Raw genomic sequence first — 27636 nt, 5'->3', positions numbered from 1 at the left:
AAACAAGATTCTCAGTTGTCTAACATTCGTCAAAGGGACATCGTTTTGATTGAGGGTGACGTGGAAAAAAAAAAAAAAAAAGAGTCTTTAGTGGCGTTTGGTTTGGGTAATAGAGTTGATTCCAAGAAAGGATGAACTGGTGAGAGCTATAGAATTAAAAATTCAGTCTTTTACCCGACTTTTTTCGATACAACGTGTTTCCTCTGGAGGTTAATGGAAATGATTCGACCGCTTTACCACTTCAGAAAGTTGAACTGAGTAAATCATCTGTGAACTTTCCTAATCCAGATTCTTTGGAAGCTGACCAGCTTCAGGCGTACAGATTTGGTCGCATCATCAAGAAACCCAAGAAACTAAACTTGGTGACTCTAGCTGCTGTTTGTGAGTAACTACACAAACAGCACAGCTAAATTCCACAAAAAGAGGAGGGGGGGGGAGGAGGTTGCGAATGGCACCCCTTAATTAAGAAATCAGAACCACTCACTTTTGCATATGAATTTGTGATGAAGTTTTATAAGCCAGATAACAGCTCCTGAACAGGAGTGATCACTTTTGTCTAGTGGTCATTTTACTCGGCTACTAACCTAAAAACAGTGCGAGTTCGGCCCTCGCTATAACCAAATCGCTACAAACTAAACATTTCTTGATGTAACGCTGTGTTTTGATAAAATTTTTATGTATAACATCTTTGTTTCTTCAGTGTATTTTTTAATTCACTTTGCCAAAACAGACATCGGTTATTTGAAATATTGACCATCAAAAAAATTACTTTACAAATTTACTTTACAATAATCCAGTCATTTAATCCTAATTTATTTCATTATGCCTTTAAAGATTTTATTTTTTTATTTTATTTATTATTATTATTATTGTTGTAGTTCGATATATCTCTATAATAAATATTAACTAAGGTCTGCTGCGTTGAATATACGTTCGCGTCTTTGTAAAAGAAAACTCGTCTTGGCAATAACTAGCACTCATATTTACAATTTTCCCACGTTATTTTGTTTTACTTGCTTTCAAACATTGGATTTTGAAATCGTGAAAATGGAGAGCGATATGAGCAGTGTAATATATAATTCCGAAGATGAAGAAGATCTGTTTAAATTGTTTGTTGCTACTCATGAATCTCAATTAAATTCCATTGGTTTACCCCAAAGTAAATGGAAAACTCTCTTCAAAAAATTAAATAACTCGGTGAGAAAGTACTTCGTATGCATGCAACCTAATTTAAATGCTTTTACAAAACAGATCATGATCATCTGATACTCAGTTGCGTTTTTGAAAATTTCTATTGACTGTAGTTTTTCTGTCGACTACAAATTGGTAATATTATTTATAATATGAACTAAAAATTATTTTGCTTTCGTTCACTTTAAGATTGTATATGTTATGTTCTGCGGATAATTTAAATTTCATCATTATAAATAGAGACTGGTCTTTGTTATTATTTAAAGATATGTGTCACAATTATTTGATTCCTCTTCAAATATTTTTTTTAATTTTATATATTGTGTATTTTCTTTTGCATACTTGTTTGATTTGACGCCTTTATCTAGGAAATAAAATAATTGAAAAATTGGTCTAGAATTTTATGAATATTTAGATAATTTTATTTTAAATTATTGCTATGAAGTCATATATTAGTAATTTTTTTTCTTTTCAGGTATTTGATGCTGGTGATAATTTTATATATTCCCATGTAAGTTTTGTTGCAGTGATATAAAAATTATATTATTGTTAATTTTATTTAAAAGATTTTGAAACCAAAAATAAACTTTTAATCATTGTGATATATTTTTGAATTCATTCATTTGCCTATTTTATGAAACAATATTAAAATTGCACTCATATTTATAACTAATATTTCTGTTTGTATCATATTTATTTTTCTGTCTGATTATTTATTTCAAAGTAGATATTTTAGAAATTAAACATCTGTCTGAAAATATCTGAAATTTAAAATTTCTGATTATATTCATACAATCAGAGATAAATTAATTTTAGGAAGAAGATTCTGAAGATCAAGAAATTTTGTCACATACTTATTTACATGTATATACTAAATCTTCAATGGAACCGGATGATGAAGAACAGTAAGAATTTATTTATTTTATGTGAAACCTTAGAGCTGTAAACAGCTATTTTATTGTTTCATTTTGATTATTATATTAAAATAAATGATTCATTTGGCATTCTTCGATATGATTTTATAATGGATGATTAAAGATACTTTGATTTTAATTTCATAATAAAAATTTAAAAACATTTAAACTTTAAAAATAACATTTTTATTTTTAATAATGAAGTATTATATATATTTATATATATATATTAATGACACTTTCCTAACATTTTTTGTCATTTCAGCATTTACTTGATTGACCATGCTTGGACATACACTCTGGATAGTGCAAAAGCAATCTTAAATGCAAATGAAAACTTAGTACAAAGAATGTGTTCTATTATGAACATATCTTGTTCTAACTCATCAGAGAATGAAGTCATAGAAAATATTTTGAAGGAAATGTGGAGGTAAATTTAATCATTGTTTTTTTAATATATATTTTTATTCCAAATATGAAAATCACTGTATAATTATTTTTTTTTTTGAATATTGGAATAATGTGATTAATTTGCTTTATTTTCTTACACTGTAAGAAGTAAGTTAAATCCCTATTTTATTAAATAACAAAGATGTTCATATTCTACAGTTAGCATGCCACTTTTTTAAGGTAAATTACCTTTACACTTCCTTTTTTGTAATTTTTTTTTTTAAAATTTCTGTGATATGACACTCTTTGGCTGTAGTGTACAAAATTATTTCTGTCTCACTGAATTGCCAGAATCAATATAAAGCTGACTTATTTCTGTATTGGTCATATTGTTTTGCTTGTTTAATACTTTTAAAATTTTTTTTTATAGTGAATTTGTTACACTTGTCATCTGAAAGCATTTTCTATTTTTTATGATCATTAAAAAACTCCAATAAGGGATGATCCCAGCATTTGCATATAGTGGACATCTGAACTTCTTTTATTAGATGTCCGATTTCTTGTCTTTTCTTAATGTGAAGTGGTTGATTCTGCTACTTGTATTATAATAATTTCATGCATCTAATCTATTTCTTTGATCCATTTGTTTCAATCATTATGTATAAATTTTAAACTTTTTTTTATTTAAGTTCACATTGATTTTAAGCATCATCTAATTTTATGCTATTGTTTCAAATATGCAATTCTGATTGGGGAGAAAATATGTTAAGACCTTCTTATTAATAAAAAAAATTAAATTATGCCCTGATTTGAATTTTATACTAACAAACTGCTATGATTTTTAAAGTACAAATCCAAAAATGATATATTTTTATTTTGAACTTGATGTACTTATGTTTAAGTAAGCAACTACAAGCTTTTTTATGCAGTTTCAATTATCTTGATAAATTAAATGAAACCAAAGTTCAAATTTATTTTGAAATAAGGATAAATATGAAAAACACAATCTGAAATGATATCCAAACACATCAAGATTTCTTATTCAAAATTGATCTTGATGTATTGTTCAATCCATTTTCATTATAAAACAATAATGTTTATTTGTTAAAGAGAGGGTAAAGTCTAAGAACTATGAATTTCAGAAGTGTCAATGTTATGAATTTCTAATGCATTCTACAATTACAAAAGTTTTATAATTTATTTTCTTTGATAACTTTTCAAACAGCTGTTTTTTCTGGAGTCAGAAAGCATAAATGAAATTGTGAAAAACAATTGCAGCGGCCAAACAGGCGATAAATGACTGTTTGTTTCGCCAGTTGGCAATAAGCATCAATCATACCTAAGGAGATGAACTTTGCTCTCCAACGAATACGAGTGACTCACTTCCTGCCTTCGCCAGCTGGCTTAGAACTTCTGCCTTGTGCTGGTCGATGGAATTATGGCCAATGTATCATATTCTTTATTTGTTAATTTAATTTGTAATTAAAATTTATTTTTGTTATTTACATGGCTGGCAGTTTTCATTAAGTAAAAATGTTTTAATACTTTAATTTAAAGTAAATTTGGCAATGCGTGTTAAACCACGCACCAAACAATAATGTATATATTTTCCTACGCTACCTAAGGTTATGATATATTCATAAAAATAAAAGACTTGTTTCTATTTGAACATGAAGCAGCATAATTGAAATTAAAATATTCCTTGTAAAATATGTGATTAAATGAGAAAATTCAATGTTGCTATCAATTTTTAAAATTTCTTTTTGTTTTATTTATTTGCTGTTATTTATATTATCCAAAAATAATATAATTGATAGCAATTTTTTCAAACATAATTTTTTTTCAGCTCATTTCTAAGTGAAGTCTTTTGAAATAAATATTTTGATTTCATGTTATATTAATTAATGTTTTAAAAAATTGTAAAAATATAAGAAAGTACTAAATATGAGAAACTATTTGGTTTTCTGTAATAAAAAGTATGTAAAGTGAATTCACTAACCAAGTGATGTGCTATTGTTGTTGAGAAGATATATATTGAGATAATATTTTGGGAAGATATATATTGAGAAGATAATATATTGCAAAATATATAAATAGCCATTTAGTGAATACTTAGAGGGTTATTTCCTGTAGTTTAAAATCTGATAATTTAATTACGAATACTTGATTTCTTAACTTTATTATGCTTTTTTTTTTATCAAATGTCTATTAAAAATAGAGAACGAGTACATTATTGTCCTTATCTGTGTTTTTACATGATGCTTTCTCATAAAGTGGCCCTTTTATTCATTGCATATTGGTCTGTAACATTGATGGATAAATTATAAAGGTATAATTTGTTTAGTCAATCATAAAATACTTCACAAGTACATTATATGTTGGCCCATTTTTTCTTATGGCCTTGTTCTTTATTTAAGGTTTTTATGTAAAGTATTTTAATCTGATTATATATGATATTGATGTAATTAATCAAATAACAAGTGATAGTTAATGAAAAATCCACAACTATGGATTATTTTAAAAATAAATTTTTTCTGTTTACAAACACAAGCATTTTTTTTTTTTTTAATATTTAGTTACTTATTTAGTAATTTCTAAAATATTTATGTAATTTAGCAAAAATTTATTCTCTTTTCAATGCCTCACTTTAATAAACAGCAGTTTTTTTATTCTAGGTACAACAATTCATATATTTTACAAAATACTAATCAAGTAAGTTTGGATAATTTCTGTGATTTTTGAAATATCTTTTTCCAAAATGTTTTTCATGTTTCAAATTCTATATTTAACAGGGTTTTTTTTCCAAGTTTATATTTTTATTGATTAATTTTTCTCAAATTTATTGTAACTGGTTAATTTCTTTTTTTATGTGACTGTTACCAAATTATTTTCCAAATTCATCTGAAGAATGAAATAATTTATTTTCATCAGTTTATAATCTTTCATTTTCTTATTTTTTTTTTATTCTAAATATTCTTATATGCTGCTTAATTGATTGTAATTTTTTTTTCGTGTTATGAATACAAACATAATAAAAGAGGGTAAAATAAGAATGGGAAAGAAAAAAGGATTATTCTAATGAAAAATTTACTTTTATAATTGGTACAATTCTCATGAGATTCCAAAAAACCATTATTGGTTTATTCTATTTTTATGAATTAAATTTATAAAAAATTTAGACTGTTATGTGTTGTTTTAACCCTCGGATGCCTGAAGATAGTCAAAACCCAAGTACAGTTTTATTAATAAATGGTTTGGTGAAATGGATTTGGCCACCTGCAGCACATTTATCTTAATGGACTACAAAAGAGTTATTAATTTACTAGTACAGCTCTTGGCTAAACTTCATTTCTATTTTAGATTGTAAAAGGAACACACCTGAATGGAGAATGCAAAAGGCATATTCTTATGAAATAGACACATTTATGGTACACAATTCTTATTACATCAAAATATAAAATCAAAATCAGCTCAAACATTTTCCATAAAATTTTACTCTTCTTTATGTTAAAAATTATTCTGTAATAGTCTGTTTTCAACTAATGTAGCATTTTTTGTTTGAAAATTTTGGAATACTTATTGAACAAAGCATGTTTTAACACTAAACATACTGACATTTTGGTGATTGATTTAGCAGTAGATTTCATATTAAAAATGTAAACAAGTTGAAAGAATCCTTTCAACAAAAGGAGACATATTTTTATATATAAAAAGGGAGTGCATAACATTATGAAAGTTCCTTTAAAAAAATACTTAATTTTTTTTATAAGTTCAAAGAAAACATATTTTTTTTTTCCCTATCCTTAATATTGAATATACAACTCAGAAACATAGTCATAATGTATCTAGAAAGAAAACTGATGAAATGAAAGTATTTAGGGAGGCAATCCAGGATAAGGGAAATCCAAGGATTAACACAAGTTAAAGCTTAATGTCCTCTTTCTTGCTAACTCTTTCTTCAGCAATGGCCACTGTTGTATATTGAATCTGGAATGTTTATATCAAAGGGGGCAATATGAAATATGGATTTTACCGAATTTCCGGAAGCATAGTCTGAGTTAATGGCACTCTATGTATAATGTAATCTTTTTTTTTTTGTGTGTGTGTTTTTTTAATTGTAATCAATGATTTAGCAGGAGTAATTGGTGCAAGAACTTGCCATTCTTTCATCTCATGAAATTTCTCTTTAAAATGTACAAATACATAAATGTTTTGTCCCCTAAGACCTGTTATCTATATCCCTTTTCCCTCTCTCCACCATGGCCACTAATTGTCTGCAAACTTATTCACCTGTATTGTGATGATTAGTGGATTTTTTTATTAATAGTTATTAAAATTTTATCTTCTTTTTCACTTTAGACAGACTTTATGCAAGTTTAAAAAAAAATAAAACAGAAGCAAAAGCCTACGTTTTCTTGCATCTGCAGTTAGTAGTAAAGGATTTATATACTCTTTATTTGTAAGAAGAAAAATGAAGTTGAAAGACTAATCAAAAATCTATTCTGCTCCCTAATTAGATGTATTATTAAAAAAAAAGAGAAAAAAGAATAGGATCTTCAGAAAATTCATACCCTTGAGATTTATATTAAAACTCACGCACACTCACACACACACACACACACAGTGTTTCTCAGCTACCTCAGAATTTATATGCATGTATTAATTTTCATACAGTTCAGGTCCAATCGCTTTATTATTGCAGGCATGAAAATATTAAATTCCCAGCTTTAATGATTGGAATATTTAATCCTACAAATATTCATTATTCCACATGAATTTCATGATGTAGATTTCCAATTTTAAAAGTTTTTGACATATGATTTAATTGTGCAATTTATTTTTTAAATTTAGAAATTTATTACTTTATAATGCTTCAAACTATCAGATTTTTATTCTTTCATTTAAAAAAATCCTTAAAATATAAAATTATTTATATTTTGTGTTTTCTATTGTTTTTTAAATGCATATTTAATTTTTTATTATGTTAATTGTTTGTTTTTTTGTTATTTTAAAAATGTATTAAAAAGGGAATTGGAGGAAAAAAATTGCAAAACCATTGCTCTAGAATGTTCTTTTAAGAAAACATTTTAAAATTAAAAATATTATACAGGATATTCCATTGAATATTTTAGAAATAAATTATTAAGAAGTTGGGTGCTTTATGATTTGTCACTAGAATTAACCATTGCATTTAATATTTTCATCGTCTCTTAGTTTTATTTTCTTTTTATATATTTTTTTTCTTGCAAAGTAAATAAATATTTGTAAATATTTATATATTCAAGTAGTTAAAATTTAATTTTTCTTTAAATTAAGAATTATATTTCAAAAACACTCTTCTTTTCATTGCTTGTATTATTTATTGCCAAATGCTATGTTTTTTGTTGATTCTTGTAACAAAGGGTCTTTCCAACTTTTGAAGGCTGGATTCTTTACTCGTTGCTGGTTTATAATGGATGAATTTGGTTCTCGTATTCACCATTCAGAAGAACCCACTTTCTCTATGGTACCATTTTTCTTTTGTGGTGATAAAATGATGTATTCACTCCTGTTCCCAGCAGTTAGTGTGACAGCAGGAGGTATTGGTTTTATTTTTAATACACTTTTATATAACTTGTTTCATGTTTGAAAAACTGGAGCAGGTGGAGTTTCATTTTTCACTTAGTCTCTCATATTTGTTAGATTAAAAATTTTACATTCCCATCTGTCCACTGATAGTGCATACATTTCCTTAATATTTCCAATGTTTATTTTTCTGATAAACAATAATTTAAATTAAATTTTCATTTCCCCTTACTAATGTAGTCAAAATTTTTTAACATTAAAATTTTTTTTGGAATTAAAAAAAAATGCAGCAAAATTCCATAAAATTAATAATGAACTATAAATTTAAGACTGAAAGGGAGAAATTAAGATTAAAAATGCTACTTTTTAAAGTGCAGTAATGTAAGTTTTCTTTCTTTCTTTTTTTTTTTTTAAATTTGGTATATAAAATTAATGTGCTCTTATATAAATTAATACATAGCATTAATTTGAAATTTTGATTACTCCATTCTAAGTAATTAAAATTTTGCTTTATATATATTGAAGGTAAATGTTATTCATTAGAACATTCTTATAACATTATTAATATTGAACTTTGATTTGCAATAATAATTATTATATAATATTTCTTTTAAGCTGCAAATATTTATCTATTCAATATCTGGAATTACTATCAAATTTCTCATCTCCATCATTTTATTTAGTTTATCTTGAAGATTTTTCTCTTTAAAAAATACAGGGCATCCATAATTAAATGATCCTGTTTTAAACTTGTCTACTAACACAAATATTGTTCAAAATTTATGAAATTTCGTGAAAATATAAGAATTTGTTTGAGAAAAAAAAAAAAATCGAAATTTCATCACTAGAGGACGTTTTTAATGAACACATTAATTTTTGTTAACAAGTTTTATTACAACAAAATTTATTCAACATGGTAGTCACATTCTTTTCAGCTACCATCTGTAATCATAAAATGGCATATCCCACAATTAGTAAACAGTGTGTTCTTCGAAATGCTATGAACAAGTCACAAAATGATGTCTTTAAGATCAGGGAAATTTCTGGGATTATCACGATTTAACAGAAGTTTTAAACGTCCCCAAAGTCAGAAGTCATTTTGATTCATGTTTGGAGATCAGAGAGGCCACAGATCACGAAAGTACGAGCTAATGGCATGTTCTTTTATGAATGATATTTGAGGATGCTCATTGCACAAAGGCCAAAGTATGGGGAAACTCTGTCATGCATAAAAATTATTTATGAAAGGCAATGAATGACCTGTTTGCTGATCCAGAACCAATTTAATCTGTAACAATGTGCATATTGCTCCCCTGTGATGAGTATATTACTGGATTTCAAACACTTGATTTTTCGAAAAAATATGGACTTTTAATAAGCAATGCATTATACCCACTTAATGCCATTTCTTCTGGCCCTTGAGTCCGGCAGTTATGAGTATTTACTGAACCATCCAAATGTAAGTGCATTTTGTCTGTACAGAGTATATAAAAGACCATTCTTAATCAAACTCAAATAGAGCAAAATACTGATGTCAGAATCGATTTTGATGTTCAAAATCAAGTGAATTCAATCCCTGCTCATGTTGAAGCTTGTTTTTATCTTATCACATAATGTTTTTAAATGTGACATATCCAGTTCTGCCATGCAACGGACCTTAGTGTATGTTGGAAGTTTTGTCATCTGCAATCTGAAGCCAACCTTCTTTATTGTGTCTGTGGAAACAATAAGAAGGTTGTTTCTCTTTTCAACTTCCTCTTAAGCATTAAACGAATCTACTTCAAATTTGGCTGCTATTAATCAAAGTTTTTTTTTTTTTTTTTTACATTTGAAGTTCTTTTTCACATCCTCTTCAAAGTTTTATACTTCCACAGAGCAACTAATAAAAAATTATCATTTTAATTAAAAAAAAAAATCACTAACGAAGCTTTGTCTGGTAAACATAATGACATTCTGATTAGCAACAACAAGCACATTGGGGGGGGGCCTCCTTGAAAATTTCTAGGTTTTATAACAGCTACTGTCTGATGTGGACAAGAATTTGTGTTTTTGTTTCTTCATTTTTGATTGAAGTCAATTGTTGAGTATCACCTCATTAAGAGACCTTGTGCTTCACAGTTGCTCATTCATTAAGATAAATTTCCTAAAGAAATGTGATTGCTTGCATTGACAGATATTTGGAGGCATGAATGTTTTTTTTTTCTTCTGTTAACTGGCAAAGTGACAGCTTTCATTTGATAGTGACAAATTTCACTATCAAATGAAAGCTGTCACATTGAAAATGAATATCAAATTCATTTTCAATTCATCAAAGTGACAAATTTCAAATGATAGCAATGAGCTCAATTATGTTGAGTGATAGTTGCAGTCAAAAATATAACCTAGAAGGTTTTTAAGTGTTTTAAAATTTTACTCTTTAGAGATTGTGTAATTTAAAGTGTATGAGTTATTGTGTGAAACTTATCCAAGGTACTCTTAGGTAAAAAGAGGTAGTGAAATTTAAATTAAAAATGAAAACTTTCGTAAATGTGTAATCCATTTTAAAAGGTCCTCTAGGTTGAAATTTTGATTTTTTTTTATTTGCTCGAAAAAAAAATCCATCCCTTTATTATGTTCCAACATTGAATTTCATAATTTTCTAAATGATAGCTTGATATGTAGACAACTTTAAAATAGGGTCAATTAATTATGGACACCTTGTACTTTCTGTGAATGCTTTTGAAATTTTTTTGACTGAGAATGTTTGATGGATTAGTATATTCTTATAAGCACTTCTTAATATGGAAAGCAATGCTTTCATGAATTTTGTAAAAATATTAGAAGTACTTAGAATTTTTATTCCAAAATTTGTATATTTGTGTCAGTATATCAATGTATCATGATATTAGCAATGTCAAAAAACAAAATTAAATAGTTGTTTTTTATTATGCTGAATAAAAAAACTTATTATTTAAACTATTGGAAACATTTCTATTGGAGAATCAAATGTGATTGTTTATCTTTACATTTCACAAGTTATATTAATTATACTTTTTTGTACTTCATAAAAATTGATAATTCACTTAGTCTTTACTCTGTTAAAGAAGTAGAAGTGGAGAAGAAGTTCCATATATGCAATTGTTGAGGTTAAAAAAATACACAATACTCGATAATTTTGCTTTATGTTTTATTAGATGGTTAATAAGAGCTTTTATATTTATCACCTTTGAAACAAAATTAGTTGATTGTTAGCAATAAATTTAACTGTTTACTCCTATGATCTACTTATATATTAATTTAACTTCAATCGAAATAATAACTGCTTTAAAAGCTTCAATATATATTTTAAATGCACCTTCCCCTTTAACCCTCTCCCTTCTGTCTTTTTTGTAATAAGTTGCATTAAAAAAATTGGTAATTTTCAATGAATTTGAATGAATGAACAAACCTTGTACTGGAAAATTTAATACTTCTTTTTTTGAAAAATATAGATTATGAAGATATATTGTTACTTTAGTAATTTTATGATTCATTGTAAGTGATATATACCATAACCGGTTACTTCGACCTGGCCTAAGGCATACAGAAAAAACTAAATAATTGGACTGCTACAACAGCAATGCTGATGGAAACTGTGTTTGAGTCCTAGGTGCCATAACCAGCCAAGGTATAACCCTTCTTGTGGGAAAAATGTCCAATCATCGTTTTGAGGTAGTCGACCTCCACCACTTCTGTACCCACCAGGGTAGCGAGAATCAACCTCTGCACAGGAGGCTTCTCATCCTCATTTCTGAGGCACTGCCCCATTCCATCTTTCTATAGCCCATAAATGGGATATAGAAAGCAGGAATAATGGGGCAAGTTGTTTTTCAAGTGATTCAAATTTTTAAAAATTCCTTTTTTCTTTATTAAAAACTTGTGCTATGAATTTAGGTATGTTACAGTCAAATTTGATTTTCCATTTTACAACTTGAGTATTTAAATAGGTCCATTGATTATTATGTTTTTTTGTAAGATATTTGTAATCGGTTAAAAATTGTTTCCTTTTATATATATATATGTAATATTATTTGTTGCGAAGCATGATGCAGTTTGAGGACAATGAAGATACTTTTAATTTCGTGACGTCGTTTTATTTCATTTTGAAGAAGCAAGCATATGTACAAGCGACGAGCACACAGAACGACACAGAGAGGAATGAGGGAAGAGCTCTCGGACATTTTATCCCTGGTCTTATATAACCTATGATTTTAATAGGGAAAACATTTCTTCACAGTGCTAATGTATTATGAGATTTCGATAGGGATTTTCATTACAGGCGCCGAGAAGGTAGGGGAAACAAAGGGATTAAAAAAGAATTTGCTTGGTCAGCGGTATGTTATCTCTTCACGCGTAGTGTGGGAAAGTTAGATTTTAGCTGATTCAACAATTTAACAAAGCTTCTCTTGAATTAATTAAGTAGAGACAGTGGAATTGGATCACGAAATAAGAGAATATTTTAGAATGAAGTTACTATGGGCTAAATTAAGATGAAGTTATTATGAAAATTAATTAAATTGAAATTAGAGTTAAAATATCATTACAATTTTCCCCCCACTGCAAGACGCGGAAGTACGTCGGGGCCCTCGACATACAGCCTTACCTTACAGTGGTGGTCAAGTAAGAAACTAAAATTTAAAAGCATATTAAAAGTGATACCCGAGTTTCCCCTACCTTTACAATAATATAAAAATGATTTTTAACAAGATTATATAAAGCACAAAAAAGATAATATGAATCTGTGAATATATTGGATAAATATTCAACACCAAAAATAATATTAAAATATGCAATATACAAATGATTTTCTGCAGAAACTCAGTGTATTGTCTCTCAATCTGTAAGATTGTCTCTATTTGATGAGGAATGTCTCTAAAGAATGTTTGTACACAGTGTCCTTTAAATAGTAGAAGGCTCACCAAAATTATCAAATTGAATGTAAATTAATGGAATAACAAATTGAATTTATATAATAGTAATATATCAACACAGTTCTAATTTTTGTATATAACACTTGAATCTGAAAATAATAATATGAGATTCAAAATATTCTTATTATAGCATAAATATTTAAAACAAATGACATAAAAATGTGTATTTGTGAAAGAAAAACTTTAACCCACTAGTTAGCCAATTAGTGGTGAATAGTAAAACCTTGTCCACCAATTTCTAGTAGTGGGTGAAACTTAATGACCCAAAAGTAGGACATCAAGAAAAGGGGACATAATTCTTATTCTCTCTCTACTCTCATCCAGGAATATTTATTTCCAAAGTGGAGAACAACATATCCAGGATAAAAATAGAAAGAGATAGAAATTAATTGTGAGGTTGACCCTATACTCACATCTCAATAAGACTGAAGTATTTGAATTTATGTTGTGATGGCACCTATCACATCATCATCATGAAGAAAAGAAAAACTAACTCTTACGAGTGGAGACAACGGGCCAACCTAAGTGGGGTTATGTGGAAGAAACATGAGAAATAAAAGGATTTTTTTTTTTTTAATTTTAAATTATTATTCATGACTTAATTTTAATTTTTCTGGTGGATAATATGTTCTTAATTTTGATACATGGACAATATCAGTAGCTTTGTTTGTTAATGCGTTTGGTTTAGTTATTTCATAATTTACATCTGAAATTTTAGTTACTATTTCATATGGACCTGAAAATACTGGAGATAATTTTCTACGATTTGGATAATTAAATTCCTCATACATTACAATGTCACCAGGTTTGAATGGAGAATCTATAAATCTAGCATCATATCTTATTTTATTTTTATCATGATATTTTATTGTATTATCTTTAGCTAATTTTCTTGCTTCTTCTACTGGAGGATAGAATTGATTTTGAGTTAAGGGAGGAGGATAAGGTAAAGTGCCAAATAACAAATATGCAGGAGGAAATTTTGTGACTGAATGCGGTGTTAAATTATATTCATTGATTACTTGTTCTAAAAGTTTAGTCCAAGGAATTTTAGTAGGAGAAGAATTGACTTTGCACTTTAATTTAGTTACTATTGACTGGTTAACTCTTTCACATTTCCCATTAGTTTGTGGATGATGTGAAGATGTTAACAGATGCTTGACACTGTAATTTCTGAGGAAATGTTTGAATTTAGATGAGGTAAAAGCACCATTTCTATCAGTTAATAATTTGGAAGGAACCTGAATTTGGAAAACTTGCTTTAATATATTAATATAAGTTTCAGAATTTTCATTTTTCGTAGGAAAGGCCCAAACATATCTAGTCGCATGATCAATTACTATATGAAGAAATTTTTTAGTTGAATTGTAATAGTTAAATCCACCAACAGTATCGACAGAAAGATATTCAAAAGGACGATCTGTGGGGGGCACAGCCTGTAAAAGACCAAATCTTTTTTGCTTTTTCTTTTTATTTAATTGACAAATATCACAATGTTTAACTAAAAGTGCAATATCTTGAGTAATATTTGGCCAATAATACTGAGGAGTAATTAAATTTATCATTTTTTGAGTGCCTGGATGCCCAAATTGTTCATGAGCTGTTTGCAAAACTTTTCTCCTAAGAGAAAAAGGTACAACTATTTTAAATAAATTTTTCTTTTTAACTACAAGTACATCATTAATATTCTTATACTTAGTATTATCTAAATTGTCTAAATTTTGATAGTGTTTTATCTCATCCAATTCCAATAAATGCACAGAATGTTGGAGATATTGAGCAGTAGGATGCCTTGATAACATATCAGCTTCAACATTAGCAGTTCCCTTTAAATATTTAACTTCATAATCAAACATGCTTAATTTTAAAGACCAACGAAATAATCTTCCCCTTAAATTTTTTACATTTTTAAGCCAAACAAGAGCAGCATGATCAGTATGAATTATGAATTTTTTCCCATGTAAATAGTAATAAAATTTATCAAGGGCATCTACTATTGCTAAACATTCCAACTCAGTTATACAATAATTTTTTTCATAAGATCGTAAAGTTCTTGAATGATAAGATACAGGATGTAATTTACCAGAACAGTCAGGCTGTTTTAGAATAGCTCCAATGGCTACCTGAGATGCATCACAAAAAACATGAAGAGGTAAATTAGGGTTATATAGTTGTAACACTGGTTTAGTTATCAATTTATTTTTTAACATTTCAAAAGCTTTTTGACAGTCTTCTGTCCATTTCCATGATGTATCTTTTTTAAGAAGGTTATTTAAGGGTTCTCTTATTTTAGCATAAGAATCAATAAACTTATTATAAACATTTACAGAGCCAAGAAAACCTTGAAGTTGCTTGACATTTTTTGGAGGTTGTAATTTTTTAATACTTTCAATATTATGATTATCAGGAGAAATGCATCCTTCTTTGACTTCATACCCCAAGAAATTAATTTTATCTTGAGCAAACACACATTTAGAAAATTTTAATTTAATGTTTTCTTTTTCACACATTTGAAAAATCTGTTTTAAATGATCATAGTGTTCCTCTAATGAGTTAGAGAAAACTACTATGTCATCAAAATAGTGACATGCAAAATTGGAAAATTTATGTTTATTTAAAATTCTACGAATAGTTCTATTAAATATTGCAGGTGCATTTTTAAAGCCAAAAGGTAGGACTTGAAATTCATATAAACCTTCAGTAGTTACAAATGCCAATTTATGTTTATCTTGTTCATGCAAGGGTATGTGCCAATATCCAGATGCAAGATCCAAAGTTGAAAAAACTTTATCAGTACTTAATTTATCTAATAAGGTATCTATTCTAGGGAGAGGCTCTGCCTCAGATTTACAAAGGGAATTAATTTTACGATAATCAATACAAAGTCTACTTTTTCTATTTTCATCTCTTTTATATGCTAATGTTACAGGGGAGGAATAATTACTAGTAGATTCTTTTATTAAACCTGCATCTAACAAATTTTTAATTTGCTTATTTATTTCAATTTCATCAGTAGCAGAGGTTCTATAAGCCCTTTGTGAAACTGGCAAATCAGATGTTAAATTTATTCTAGGAGGTTCCATTCTTATTTTACCAACATCATATTTATTTTTTGCAAACACATGAGAATATTCTGACACCAGAGATAATACAGGTTCAGATAGTTTATTTACAGTCAGAGGTGGAAAAATTTCCTCTGAGGTATTCACTACACTGACCTTATTATCACTAGTGTTATCATTTTCAACAATATGTAAAGACAGATAATTATTATTGGTATGCAAATTGGTAATAATTTGTCCATTTTGAAATATTTTATTTTTGTCACAATCTATAATTAATTTATATAAACTACAATCTGGTAGTCCTAAAATAATATATGGTAAAGGATTGTCCATAATATATAATTTGATTTTCTTATTTATTTGGCCAATTTTTAAATATATGTCACAAATTTGGGTTAATTGGAACGTTCCATGAGCTTGTTTGACTCTAATAGGGTATACATTTTTTCTTGTCAAGTTAAGTTTTTTTACAATATCTGCAGATATAATTGAAAGAGTGGATCCTGTGTCAATAACAATATTTATATTACTATGATGGTTATAAACATTGTCCATGTTAGCTAGACTTGGTAAAGTTGAGATGTGTCCGGACACTAATAATTGTAACTGTGCTGGGCTAGGGGTCTCATTAGAAGAATTTGGTCTCCTTTGAGGATTTTGAAAACAACCAAGAGGGACCTCTGTGCACGGGGAAGTCACATTGGCTGTTATTGGAGTATTGGTCATAAAGTGAGGTTGATAAAAAGGACATGCTTGTGTCCAATGATAAACATTTGGAATACCTATTTCAGTGCAAATTCTACAGGGAGAAGGTGGTAATCTTTGTTGAAAATGCAAATTATGATTATAGATATTGTAATTATTGGGATGTGGCCTTATTGAATTATGAAAATTTTGTCTAAAATTATTGGGAGCTCGAGGAGTAAAAGAATTTTGAAATTTATAATTAAAGTTATGCCTAGGTGTAAAAGGTTCTGGTTGTCTTATTCTGATTTTAGTTTCATTACACCTGCCTGGGTTTGGTTCTGAAGATTCTTCCATTTTTAATAATTTAGCTGTTATTGCAAGCCATTCTATAGGGGTATTAGGAGCTTTTATGCTAACTAATTGTTTTAGTTGAGTTGGCAGCCCATCAGTAAGACCTTCTAAAATCAATTGTGGATTAAGGCCTAACTGTCTGCCATAATTTAATTTTTGATGGAAATAATCAACTAAGTTACCATTTTTTGAATTAAATTTCAATTGTGAAAAATTAACAATATTGGGTTGGATAAATTGTTCAGTTAATATACAATATAAATCATCAAAATTATCAATATTTAAACAACTATTTATATAATGTGTTAAAGCTGACCCTTTTAGAAATTTAGCTATATTTTTAATTTTCCATAAATCATTTTTGTTACTTTCTTGACAAATTTTATTAAAATATCCCAACCATAAATCCACTTTCATCCCATTTTCAGGATCAAAAGGAATTATGGAGGGTTCTTGGGCTATTGGATCATTTTCTTTATTAATTTTATTTTCTTTACTTTGAGGGCTAGACACATTTATTTTTTCTGGGTCATTTTTCTGAGTCATTTTTCCAGCTCTTAACACATTAAAGTATTTTTCAAATAAAAAACATTATAAATTTATGCATAAATTTTTAAAAAATAGACTTGATAAAAGACTAAAATTCAATATTTTAAATAATATTATAAAAATATAACTTGCAATAATTCTAAAATTCAAAAATGAAAATCAAAAGAAAAGAAAAACACACAATATAAATCTTGATTTTTCACTGTTGAGTCGGGAAACACTAAACACTTTTTGAAGAATAATCATTTTTTTTTTTAATTAATCACAAAATGCAATTTTGAGCACTGGAACTGGAGACTGAAGACTACGGCAGGTGACTATTATTTTGGTGATGACGTAAATCACAAGTGATATTTTGAAAATCTGGTTGATTCAATTTAGCACTGGAGACCACTGGCGAGTATTATATTGTGGTGATGATATAAAATGGAAATGACGTCGAGATCGGGATTATTCAGCACAGGTAAGGAGCAAGAAAATTTTTATGATGACAAGGAGCTCCAACTCTTTGAAGATATAAGGAACACACACATGACAACAGTGTTCGGATGAAGTCACAGGTTGTGGAAGGCATAGGATTCAACGGGAACTGGACCGGATGCCGGACTACGGTTTGCGTGAAACAATGTGGCCGGAGGCAGCCGAAGCAGACGGCGGTGAAAACATCGCAGCTGGGCGAACCTGGACCGAAGTCATCTTTGGAGCACGGCGAGCGCATTGCAACGTTGAAGTCTGGCCAGTCGATTTAATTTTAATTCTTTTAGTTCATTTCATAATTTTTCACAGGAAACTATCCTTGTCGACTTTTTAATATGTAATATTATTTGTTGCGAAGCATGATGCAGTTTGAGGACAATGAAGATACTTTTAATTTCGTGACGTCGTTTTATTTCATTTTGAAGAAGCAAGCATATGTACAAGCGACGAGCACACAGAACGACACAGAGAGGAATGAGGGAAGAGCTCTCGGACATTTTATCCCTGGTCTTATATAACCTATGATTTTAATAGGGAAAACATTTCTTCACAGTGCTAATGTATTATGAGATTTCGATAGGGATTTTCATTACAGGCGCCGAGAAGGTAGGGGAAACAAAGGGAGATTTTAAAAAAGAATTTGCTTGGTCAGCGGTATGTTATCTCTTCACGCGTAGTGTGGGAAAGTTAGATTTTAGCTGATTCAACAATTTAACAAAGCTTCTCTTGAATTAATTAAGTAGAGACAGTGGAATTGGATCACGAAATAAGAGAATATTTTAGAATGAAGTTACTATGGGCTAAATTAAGATGAAGTTATTATGAAAATTAATTAAATTGAAATTAGAGTTAAAATATCATTACATATATATATAATATAATATACAGTGGTGGCAAAAATTGTGGACACTTGAAAATTTTTAAGTTTTCTAAATTTGTATGCTTATATAAAATGTAACTTTTCCAGGGGTGTTTGTGCTCCGGGGAAACCCCGGAATTCCGGGGATTTTGAACTTCGATACCCGGAAATTCCGGGGATCGTCATTCAAAAGGAAGTAGGAATAATAATGAATTATTTATTTTGATCTGGGTAATTTTGTTTGCTTTGAAAGCAGAAAACGCAAGGTCAGTGTGTGTGGTGAAAACTTTTCCTTTCTTTCTCCAAAGGCAGTGATAATGCGTGAAAAGGGGGAAAAAACTTCTTTTTTGTTCTTTCCTTATTGCGAGTTATGACTCATTCCCCCGGTTCTCGGACATTCTCTTCTGGATTCTTTTCAGCAAGTAGGCGCGGCAGAAAAAAAAGGGAGAGACTTCGTTCGACTAGATGTGCGATCACGTGACCTGGGTTCAAAGGTCTTAATTTTGCAAAAAAAGTAATTCGTTGAACTTTTATAATTAGGTCATTCAATACTTCATAATTGTAATTTTTCATTTCTCCCCCCCCCCCGCTTCTCGAAACTCCAAAATGTCGGTAGTAAGTCCGTAAAAGTTTCAGGGGATTTTTTGGGGTCCCACAAACACCCCTGCTTTTCACATAATGCAAACTCTTGTATATCATTTTAAAGAGAATTTAATGCTAATTTCAATGCAAAAAGCAAGATTCAAATACTTACAAAAAAAGTTGAGCGGCAATAATTATTGAGATACATTAGATGTTGATGACTGCAGTGAGCTATCAGTGCTTAGTAGGGTAGCCTTTATTTTTTATTACAGCTTCACACTGATGTTTTATCGAGCTAACAAGAGGTTTAAGCTCTTCCTTCATTATTACATGATGTCAGGAAACAATTATAGATTCAATTAATTCTCTTTTATTTGATGAACACTTCATATGTAGAAGAGTTTTCAAACGGTGCCATGTGTTGTTTGGAAAGAGATCACTGACGGAAGGTGTAGGTTTTGGCTCTAGAATAGTGTCTATGTATTTTCTCGCATTTAATGTACCATAGATAACATGAAGGGGACCAATACCATCTGCTGACATGCATGACCAAATCATAACACTAAGTGAGTTCTTCATTGTTGTCTGAATGCAATCAGGATGTAGCTCTTCGCCTTTCTATGTCTTGCATATTTTCGCCATCACTACCGAATAACGATATTTTTGTTTCATCTCTCTGTATAAATTGTGACCACTGATCATCTGTCCAATTAATGTGTTCCTTTGCCCACTGTAATCTCTATACATTGTTGTAAACTAAAAAAAGGATTTTTTCATTGAATTCTACCTCTTAGCCCAAATCTAATAATCTTCTCCTGATTATAATTGAACTGACATAAATGCCAGTATCATTTAATTGACTTCTAATGGCTGTTCGGTGTTGTGAAATGATTGTATGGTGGCGCCCCCAAGGTGAAGCGAAAATAATTCTGTAACGCGAGAGTGGCTGTGTAGAGAGAGAGAGAGAGAGTGTGGAAAGCACGCGAATAAAATGGAGTTGTTCTAAAGTCTCTGCCATCTGATTTGTGTTGTGAATTACATTAAATGTGTGCGTAGAACTGGCGAAATAACAATGGCATTCTTCTATTTTGGAGACATAGTCATTTTATTCTTCTATCATCAGCAGATGTGTTGCACCTTTTTCAGCCATTTCCTGCTTTGTTTTGAATTGAATTTGTATCTTGATATCGTAAACAAAACTTTCTTATTCCAGAGGTAATCACTGATCCACCTATCTGTCTTGCAATTTCAGCATAGGAAAGAACACCTTCTTGTTATACAATAATCTTAGTTCTCTTTCTAGGTATCCAATATATTCTTTTATTTGATGTCATTGCTTCTTAACTAAATATTAGGAATATTTACAAAAATTTCATCTATATATTAAAAAGTTTAACAAACTTTCTAACTTGCAATTTGATTACATAAAAAACAGTGTTCCTTCCACAGAAAAAAGCACAATAATGACTTGTTCCAACTTTAAACTTGATGTCAGATTCTACTAGCAGTTATTAACATTTGATTGGTTCCCAGAACAAGAACAGTGATTTGTCAGGAAAGTTAGAAATTGCAATCCATTTCAACACTGTGTTTGCTATTCAGATTAAAGTAAGAATAACTTTTTTGTATTGCAAATATTTGAATTCTGCTCTTTGTATTGAAATCAGCATTAAATTCCCTTTAAAATGATATGTAACAGTTGGCATTTTGTGAAATGTAACATTTTCTATAAGCGTAGAAAGTTAAAAAACATAACGATTTTCAAAAGTGTCCACAATTTTAGCCACCACTGTATACTCTAAGCTTACATTTGGTACTTACTTTGGTATTTTTTAAATTGTTTCACTTTTATTGAAATGTGTTTTTGTGTATAAATAATAATATTTTTTGAATGGTTAAAATGATTATTCTTATTTTATTTCTAACTGTAAGTGTAAAAATTTGCCAGCTAAATAATTTTATCTAACTATTGTCAAATTTTTTCAAGAGGAGGTCACCTGCAATTATCCTAGGTTAAAGAATACTTTATCTGAAGAGATGAAAATGGCTTTGAAATATCCTTGGGTACCAAGTGATTTGTCAGAGATTGATTTTAGTCAGTCTGAGCCTGATCTGGATTACTTCATGGTAGATACATATTTTGTTTTAGAATTTATTATAAAATATAGTATATGGTATAAAAAAACAACCCTCTTATTAAGAACTTATGCGCATGCACTTTTGAAATCCTATTTCAAAAAACCCTGCATTTGCTTATATATGTAGAGATCTAAATATAATAATTTCCACATTTCACTACTAATCAGTTTGTTTTCTATCATTCAAGTCGCTGCCATTTGAGGCATTCAAGAAGTTATAAAAATAAATACATATTAGATGATTTTTCTGATAAATAAGAAGGTGATTTCTTTAAATTAGTATTTTATTCTTCTTATTGCTGATCAGGCATGAAGTTCTGTTTTTAGATGGTTTTTAAAATTTTCTTTATGAAATTGATTCTCAGTATTATTGTAATGCACACAAACAATAAGTTAAAAAGCAAGAAAAGGAGGATTTAGAAATACATTCTGAGTTTATGTAATTTGAAAAAGAATTTTTTCCTCTCCAGTTTAGCTGATGTATAACTTAATTTAAAAATTGTAGATTTTGTGGGGTATAGGAGAGCTGCTTTCAACTCAAAAGTTAAAATGAAGTTTGAATATAATTCATAAAATTCAAAATTAATATTATAAATTATATTGTATAAAGTGTGTGTTTAGAATATAATTTTATGCAGATAGATAATAGAATGTGGAGAAATTAATTTATTACACTCACTCCAAACATATGCTTAGCAAGCTGTCTTCTCAATCAATGGATGGAGTTAATTTGCTATAAAACACTTTTATATTGAAAATTTTATTGTTGTTAAACATATTTAATATATTGTGCACAAGTCTTTAGATTTAAATAAATAATTTACAAAATATAAATGTTATTATACATACATAAAGCTTAATACATACATAATAATTAGAGCAATTTTTGAGTTCCAACATTGTTTGTTAATAACTTTCACAAGTTTCAGAAATATTTATTCTATTTTAAATAGATGTAATGTGGGAACACATTATGGTACTCACTCAAATGGATATGTAATAAAATATGTATATATAAAATTTGAGAAAAATCACATTAAGAACATATGTTTAATTTTAGATAAAATTGTAATTCTGTTTGACAAACTTCTAAAAAAAATTTGATTGATTATCAGAATTTCAACTGTCTGACTGGTAACTATCCAACCTAATTAAAAAAGTAATTATCCATAATTAAATGAAGAATGGTTGACTTTATCAAGGCTTTGAACTTTTTCAAAAATAAAAAATAATTAGTTTTGATTACTTCTGTGCCTGCCTTTTCACATTAATGTGATCATTTTTCAATAAACAGTAAAATAAATGTAAATAATTTTTGAAAATATTATTTCTATATTTTATGTTTGTCATCTGTTTGTTTCAAAATTTTATATATTCTTATTTCACAGAAATTTTTATGCTTCCTTATATTACACATTGTAAGATTTATCTTAAAATAAATATTGTAAGATTTATCTTAAAATATGTACAGATTTTCTTTTCTTAACTTTTATTTAGTTTCCCCCCCCCCCAAGTATGCAATACTACATGTAACAAACATTTATATGTATTAACCAATACTAAGATGTCAGAAAATATGAATATGAGTGGAATTTAACTTCAGATAGTTGTTTTTGAATGAGGGTAGGACAGGATATTTAAATAAATCTGGTATATTGATCTTTTTTTTACTATCCCACCAACCATTCTGCTGTAATAGGTTGGATATTTGAGAACCAGCCATATTTATTAAATAACTCAATGGCTTTCAATAAACTTTTTTATTGAAATAATCGTAAGAAAATTCTTCTATTGTTTATAGTCAAAATACTTTCTTAAAATCCTAAATAATTCCCCATCATCACTCTTTTGAAGTGATGATGGGGAATTATCTATATAATGCTAAATATTGATTACATGTCATGCTCTATTTTAATTTTTTATAATATAGTGGGGAAACTGTTGACGTGATATGAATCACAGTGTAAAAAAAAAAGTTTTTGATTTAAGAGTCTTTATGCAAAACTTTATTTAAACTAACTGGCACAAGATTAAGCTGACTACTGAATCAACAAATTCTCTGAGAGCCAAAAAATATAATTTGACTACAAAATCCCAGCATATATATGGAAGAAAAAAAAAAAAAAAAGACTTAATCATATTGAACTTAAATTTTAGCACTGAATAACCATTTCTGCAATTATTTATGACATATATATTTACATCATTGAAAAAGTTTCACTTTTCTTAAACAAATGTTACTATAAAAAATATACAAAAATTCTGTAATTATGTTCATATTCCTGATCATATCTTATTCTTGTAATTCTTGTGAACATAATAATATTGTGAACATATAAATTATATAACCTCATGGGTTTGTCTGCTATTTAATTGTCTGTTTATTTATTATATTCATATATTCTTGTGTGTGAACATAATAATATTGTGAACTTATAAAATATATAACCTCATGGGTTTGTCTGCTATTTAATTGTCTGTTTATTTATTATATTCATATATTCTTGTGTTTACATACTCGAAACTAATGATGAATTAGTACATTATCAATTTTAAATGCATTATTTTTTAATGATTTTAATTCTTATTTATGCTTCCATTATGAATGTTGCAAAAAAAATTATTTCACCAAATGTATTGTCTCTCTAAATTTTTTTTATTTCAAGCATACAATTTTGTTTTTATGATTTTTTTAAATAAAAATTTAACATTTTCTTTTATTATTTGTATAACCATTGCAATTTTGTAAAATTTTTATTTCTTTTTTTATAAATTTTTAAATTGTTTCCTGCATTTGAAAATAGTTTATAGTAAACTTATATTGCATTGATCAGAGTTTAAATTTCTATTGTGGTAGCAACACTTCTTTAAAAAGTTAATGTAACTAACCCCTACTATATTTTTCTGTTTAGAAAACACTTAGCATATCTAGGGCAGGAGAGGTTATTGGAAACAGAATGTAGAAATTCTATTGATCTCAGTATTGTATCAGGAGTTCATAATACCAGCTATCCTTATTTACATAATCTTTTTAAGACAGCAAATGCAATTTTAACATTATTTAAACAAAAATATTCTATAAAAATTGAAGCTTTACTATTAAAACAGAAAAGAGGGGAAGGCCTCGTACTGTTTTCCTTAATTGCATGTTTGGTTTAAAAATTGTAAGAAAACTATTTGAATTTGTTTTTCTTTTCATCAGTTAAGTTCTGATAAGTTATTTGTTGATTTTGTTATTTGAGTATAATGTTTATCTTATTCTTTAAATATACATTATGGTTTATTGTGACTTAATTATTTTCGATATAGTTGATATGATGATAAAATTTTTGATCAGTTGAATTTCTTTTCTTTCTTTCTTTCTTTTCTTTTCTTTTCTTTTTTTTTTTTTTTTTTGGTTTGGGATATTTTTATTGTTGAAGATTTTGTAGATAAATTTGTATAAGGAAACATGTATGAGTGTTTTAAAAAAATTACTGTGGAGTAGATTTATAAAGTTATCAAAATACTGTAAAATATTTATTTACCTTACATTTTCAAATATTGAAAGGATTTAACAGAATGTCTAATGACAACAAAGGATAAAATTCTCAACCATATTAAAATTGAAAAAAATATATGCAGTAAGCAGACTGTCTTTCTAAATGATGTAGCATAGCCGATGGATAATTCCAAATGAATGAATTGTTCCTTTACCCAAACCAAAAATCTAAATGTATTTTTATTTTTTAATCTAAAAATCTTATTTTCTATGTTATAATAAAGCATGGTCTATTATTGGAATTAAATTTATATTTACATTCTCTGTTTTATAGTATGATTAAGAGATAAATCTGGTTGAGTTGACATGAATTCATGTTACGTTGACTTTTCTGTTAATAAAATCTTTTTCTTTCAGTCTGGCCGCCATATGGAAATTTTACCTGAAGATGAATATGAACTTCCATCACTTGTTCATGAACCAAAAATTCGTCTTTATACTGATTACCCTGAAGTTTCAGAATTTTTGACAGATCCTCGTTTTTATTCAACAACTGAGAAAACTAAAGCACATATTTTGTGGCTATTTGAAAGGCTCTATGATTACAAGTATGCTTTTTTTTTTTTAATTTCATGTTCCATTAATGTATTAATAAAATATAATTTTTAAAAATATTTGTTCTACTTCTATATGCAAAACTTTATAAAAAATTTTTTAATGTGCATTACATAAATTTTGAAATTGCTAGCACTTTTAAAATTAAGATTTTTGTAATAATTTATGAATTTTTAATGTAATTTACTACTTGATAAAATATTGTATTTGTAAATAAACATGAGTGATATATAAGATACACATTAAACTGTGCGGTATTGTGGAGGAACACACTTTGTTGTATAATTATCCTGGTACATATTAGTACTAATTAATACCCTGTATTATTCAATACCACATGACTGAAAACTTTTAGCTGCATATTCTTCAATGAAACTTCCAAATTTTTTTGGATGGTGAAAATTCACAATGTTTATCAATCACAACCCATTAATTTATGCATTCCATCAAAATCTAGAGATAGCAACTCAATAATGATAAAACTATAAAAATGCTTTAATATATTGAAAACTTTACTATTGATAATCAGCAGATTTCTAGAAATGCAAAATCATTGCTGATATATTATTTAGAATAGATGAGTTACACATTCAGTCAGTGCTTGATTACAAAGCTATATCTTAAGCACAGGAAAAATACAAGAAATTAAAAAGTAATTTCCTAAAACTTTTTGTTTTATTAAAAAAATACATATATTTGGTTCTAACTTCAGCATATTTCAATAGAGTTATTCAAATTTAAAGAGAGTATATAGCAGAAACATTCAGGAAAATCAATTTCAGTAATGTTGATAACTTTGCATATTCTGCAAACAAAGCCACCACCAAATTACTGGTTGCAAGAATATGAACTAGGAAATGTTTACAATGACAAAAGTTGAAATTGTTTTAAATTTTTTAAAATTACAATTAATGTGCAAAACGTAACATATCATACTTAAAAAGATCAAAGAATATATTGACTTTCGTTTTCATTTTGTTATTTCATTACTTTTATTTCATGACAATTATAACATAAATAGGTATTCTTTAAAAAAAAAACATTTTTTTGACTATATTATTGTTTTAGTATATGGATTTATTGTTTTTTGTAAATCTCGCATAATGATCACTATCTAAAATTTACCCACTTTCATAAAAAGTTTTCTTTTTAAACATATATATTTCATCAATAGTTGTAAATATCTGTTGTGGTAAATACATTTTCCATGTAACTGAATTATAATTTTATTTATTTACTGTTCTAAATGAAATATTTCTATTTTCAACAGATCTCTTGCTGAAAGTCGAGGTGAATTATTTTATGTCAGCCAATTTCCTTCAGAACAAGTTCTCATTAATAAAGACTTGTTAGCTATTGTCTGTCGACGATCATGTGAAGAGGATGAAGCTAATATCAACACCTTTGAAAATTGTCCGAAATGGCTTCCAACCACATACAGTTTAATGATAGAATTGCCTCAATTTGTTTCGTACTTTCAAAACAGAGAAAAAAGGTATGTGGCACATTATTATTTTATTATATGAAATGTTCTTTTTATTTTATAACTGTAACAGAAGTGAGTTTGAAAGAATGCATTTAATTGTATTTTAATTGTATTTTAAATAATTTTTTGATTTGTTCAAGTAATTGATTGTTTAAAATTTTCACCTTTTTTTATGGGCATCCCAAATGTTGAACTTACAGATTTATTAACTTTTAGATTTTTTAACTTGTAGATTTATTTATGTGTGGATTGATGCATGGGCTGAAACTAAACTACGGGCATGCACTAAAGGGGTAGAATTTTGTTTTCCTGGCAATTCCAATTCTATAATAAACCT

The 27636-nt window shown here is 28.1% G+C and overlaps 1 protein-coding gene across 3 annotated transcripts in view; it reads left to right on the top strand.

Moving 5' to 3' along the window:
* Positions 1-917: 917 nt before the first annotated feature.
* The window catches only part of LOC129971201 (tubulin--tyrosine ligase-like protein 12), a 41228-nt gene continuing 14509 nt past the window's right edge, over positions 918-27636 (top strand). Inside the window, exons 1-9 of one of the 3 annotated variants that reach the window (XM_056084772.1) lie at positions 918-1197; positions 1667-1702; positions 2008-2096; positions 2371-2535; positions 5171-5207; positions 7918-8074; positions 21567-21706; positions 25616-25806; positions 27084-27308. In XM_056084772.1, coding sequence (XP_055940747.1) covers positions 1048-1197; positions 1667-1702; positions 2008-2096; positions 2371-2535; positions 5171-5207; positions 7918-8074; positions 21567-21706; positions 25616-25806; positions 27084-27308 — 1190 coding nt within the window. In that variant the 5' untranslated portion in view covers positions 918-1047. Of the gene's footprint in view, positions 1327-1666; positions 1703-2007; positions 2097-2370; positions 2536-5170; positions 5208-7917; positions 8075-21566; positions 21707-25615; positions 25807-27083; positions 27309-27636 lie in introns of all 3 variants that reach the window. The other 2 variants (XM_056084770.1, XM_056084771.1) reach the window with 2 other exon arrangements.

Source organism: Argiope bruennichi, chromosome 6, assembly GCF_947563725.1.
Source record: "Argiope bruennichi chromosome 6, qqArgBrue1.1, whole genome shotgun sequence".
Classification (NCBI taxonomy): Eukaryota; Metazoa; Arthropoda; class Arachnida; order Araneae; family Araneidae; genus Argiope; species Argiope bruennichi.
The sequence above is the reverse complement of the archived record's forward strand: the minus strand, read 5'-3'. Positions and strand labels throughout refer to the sequence as shown.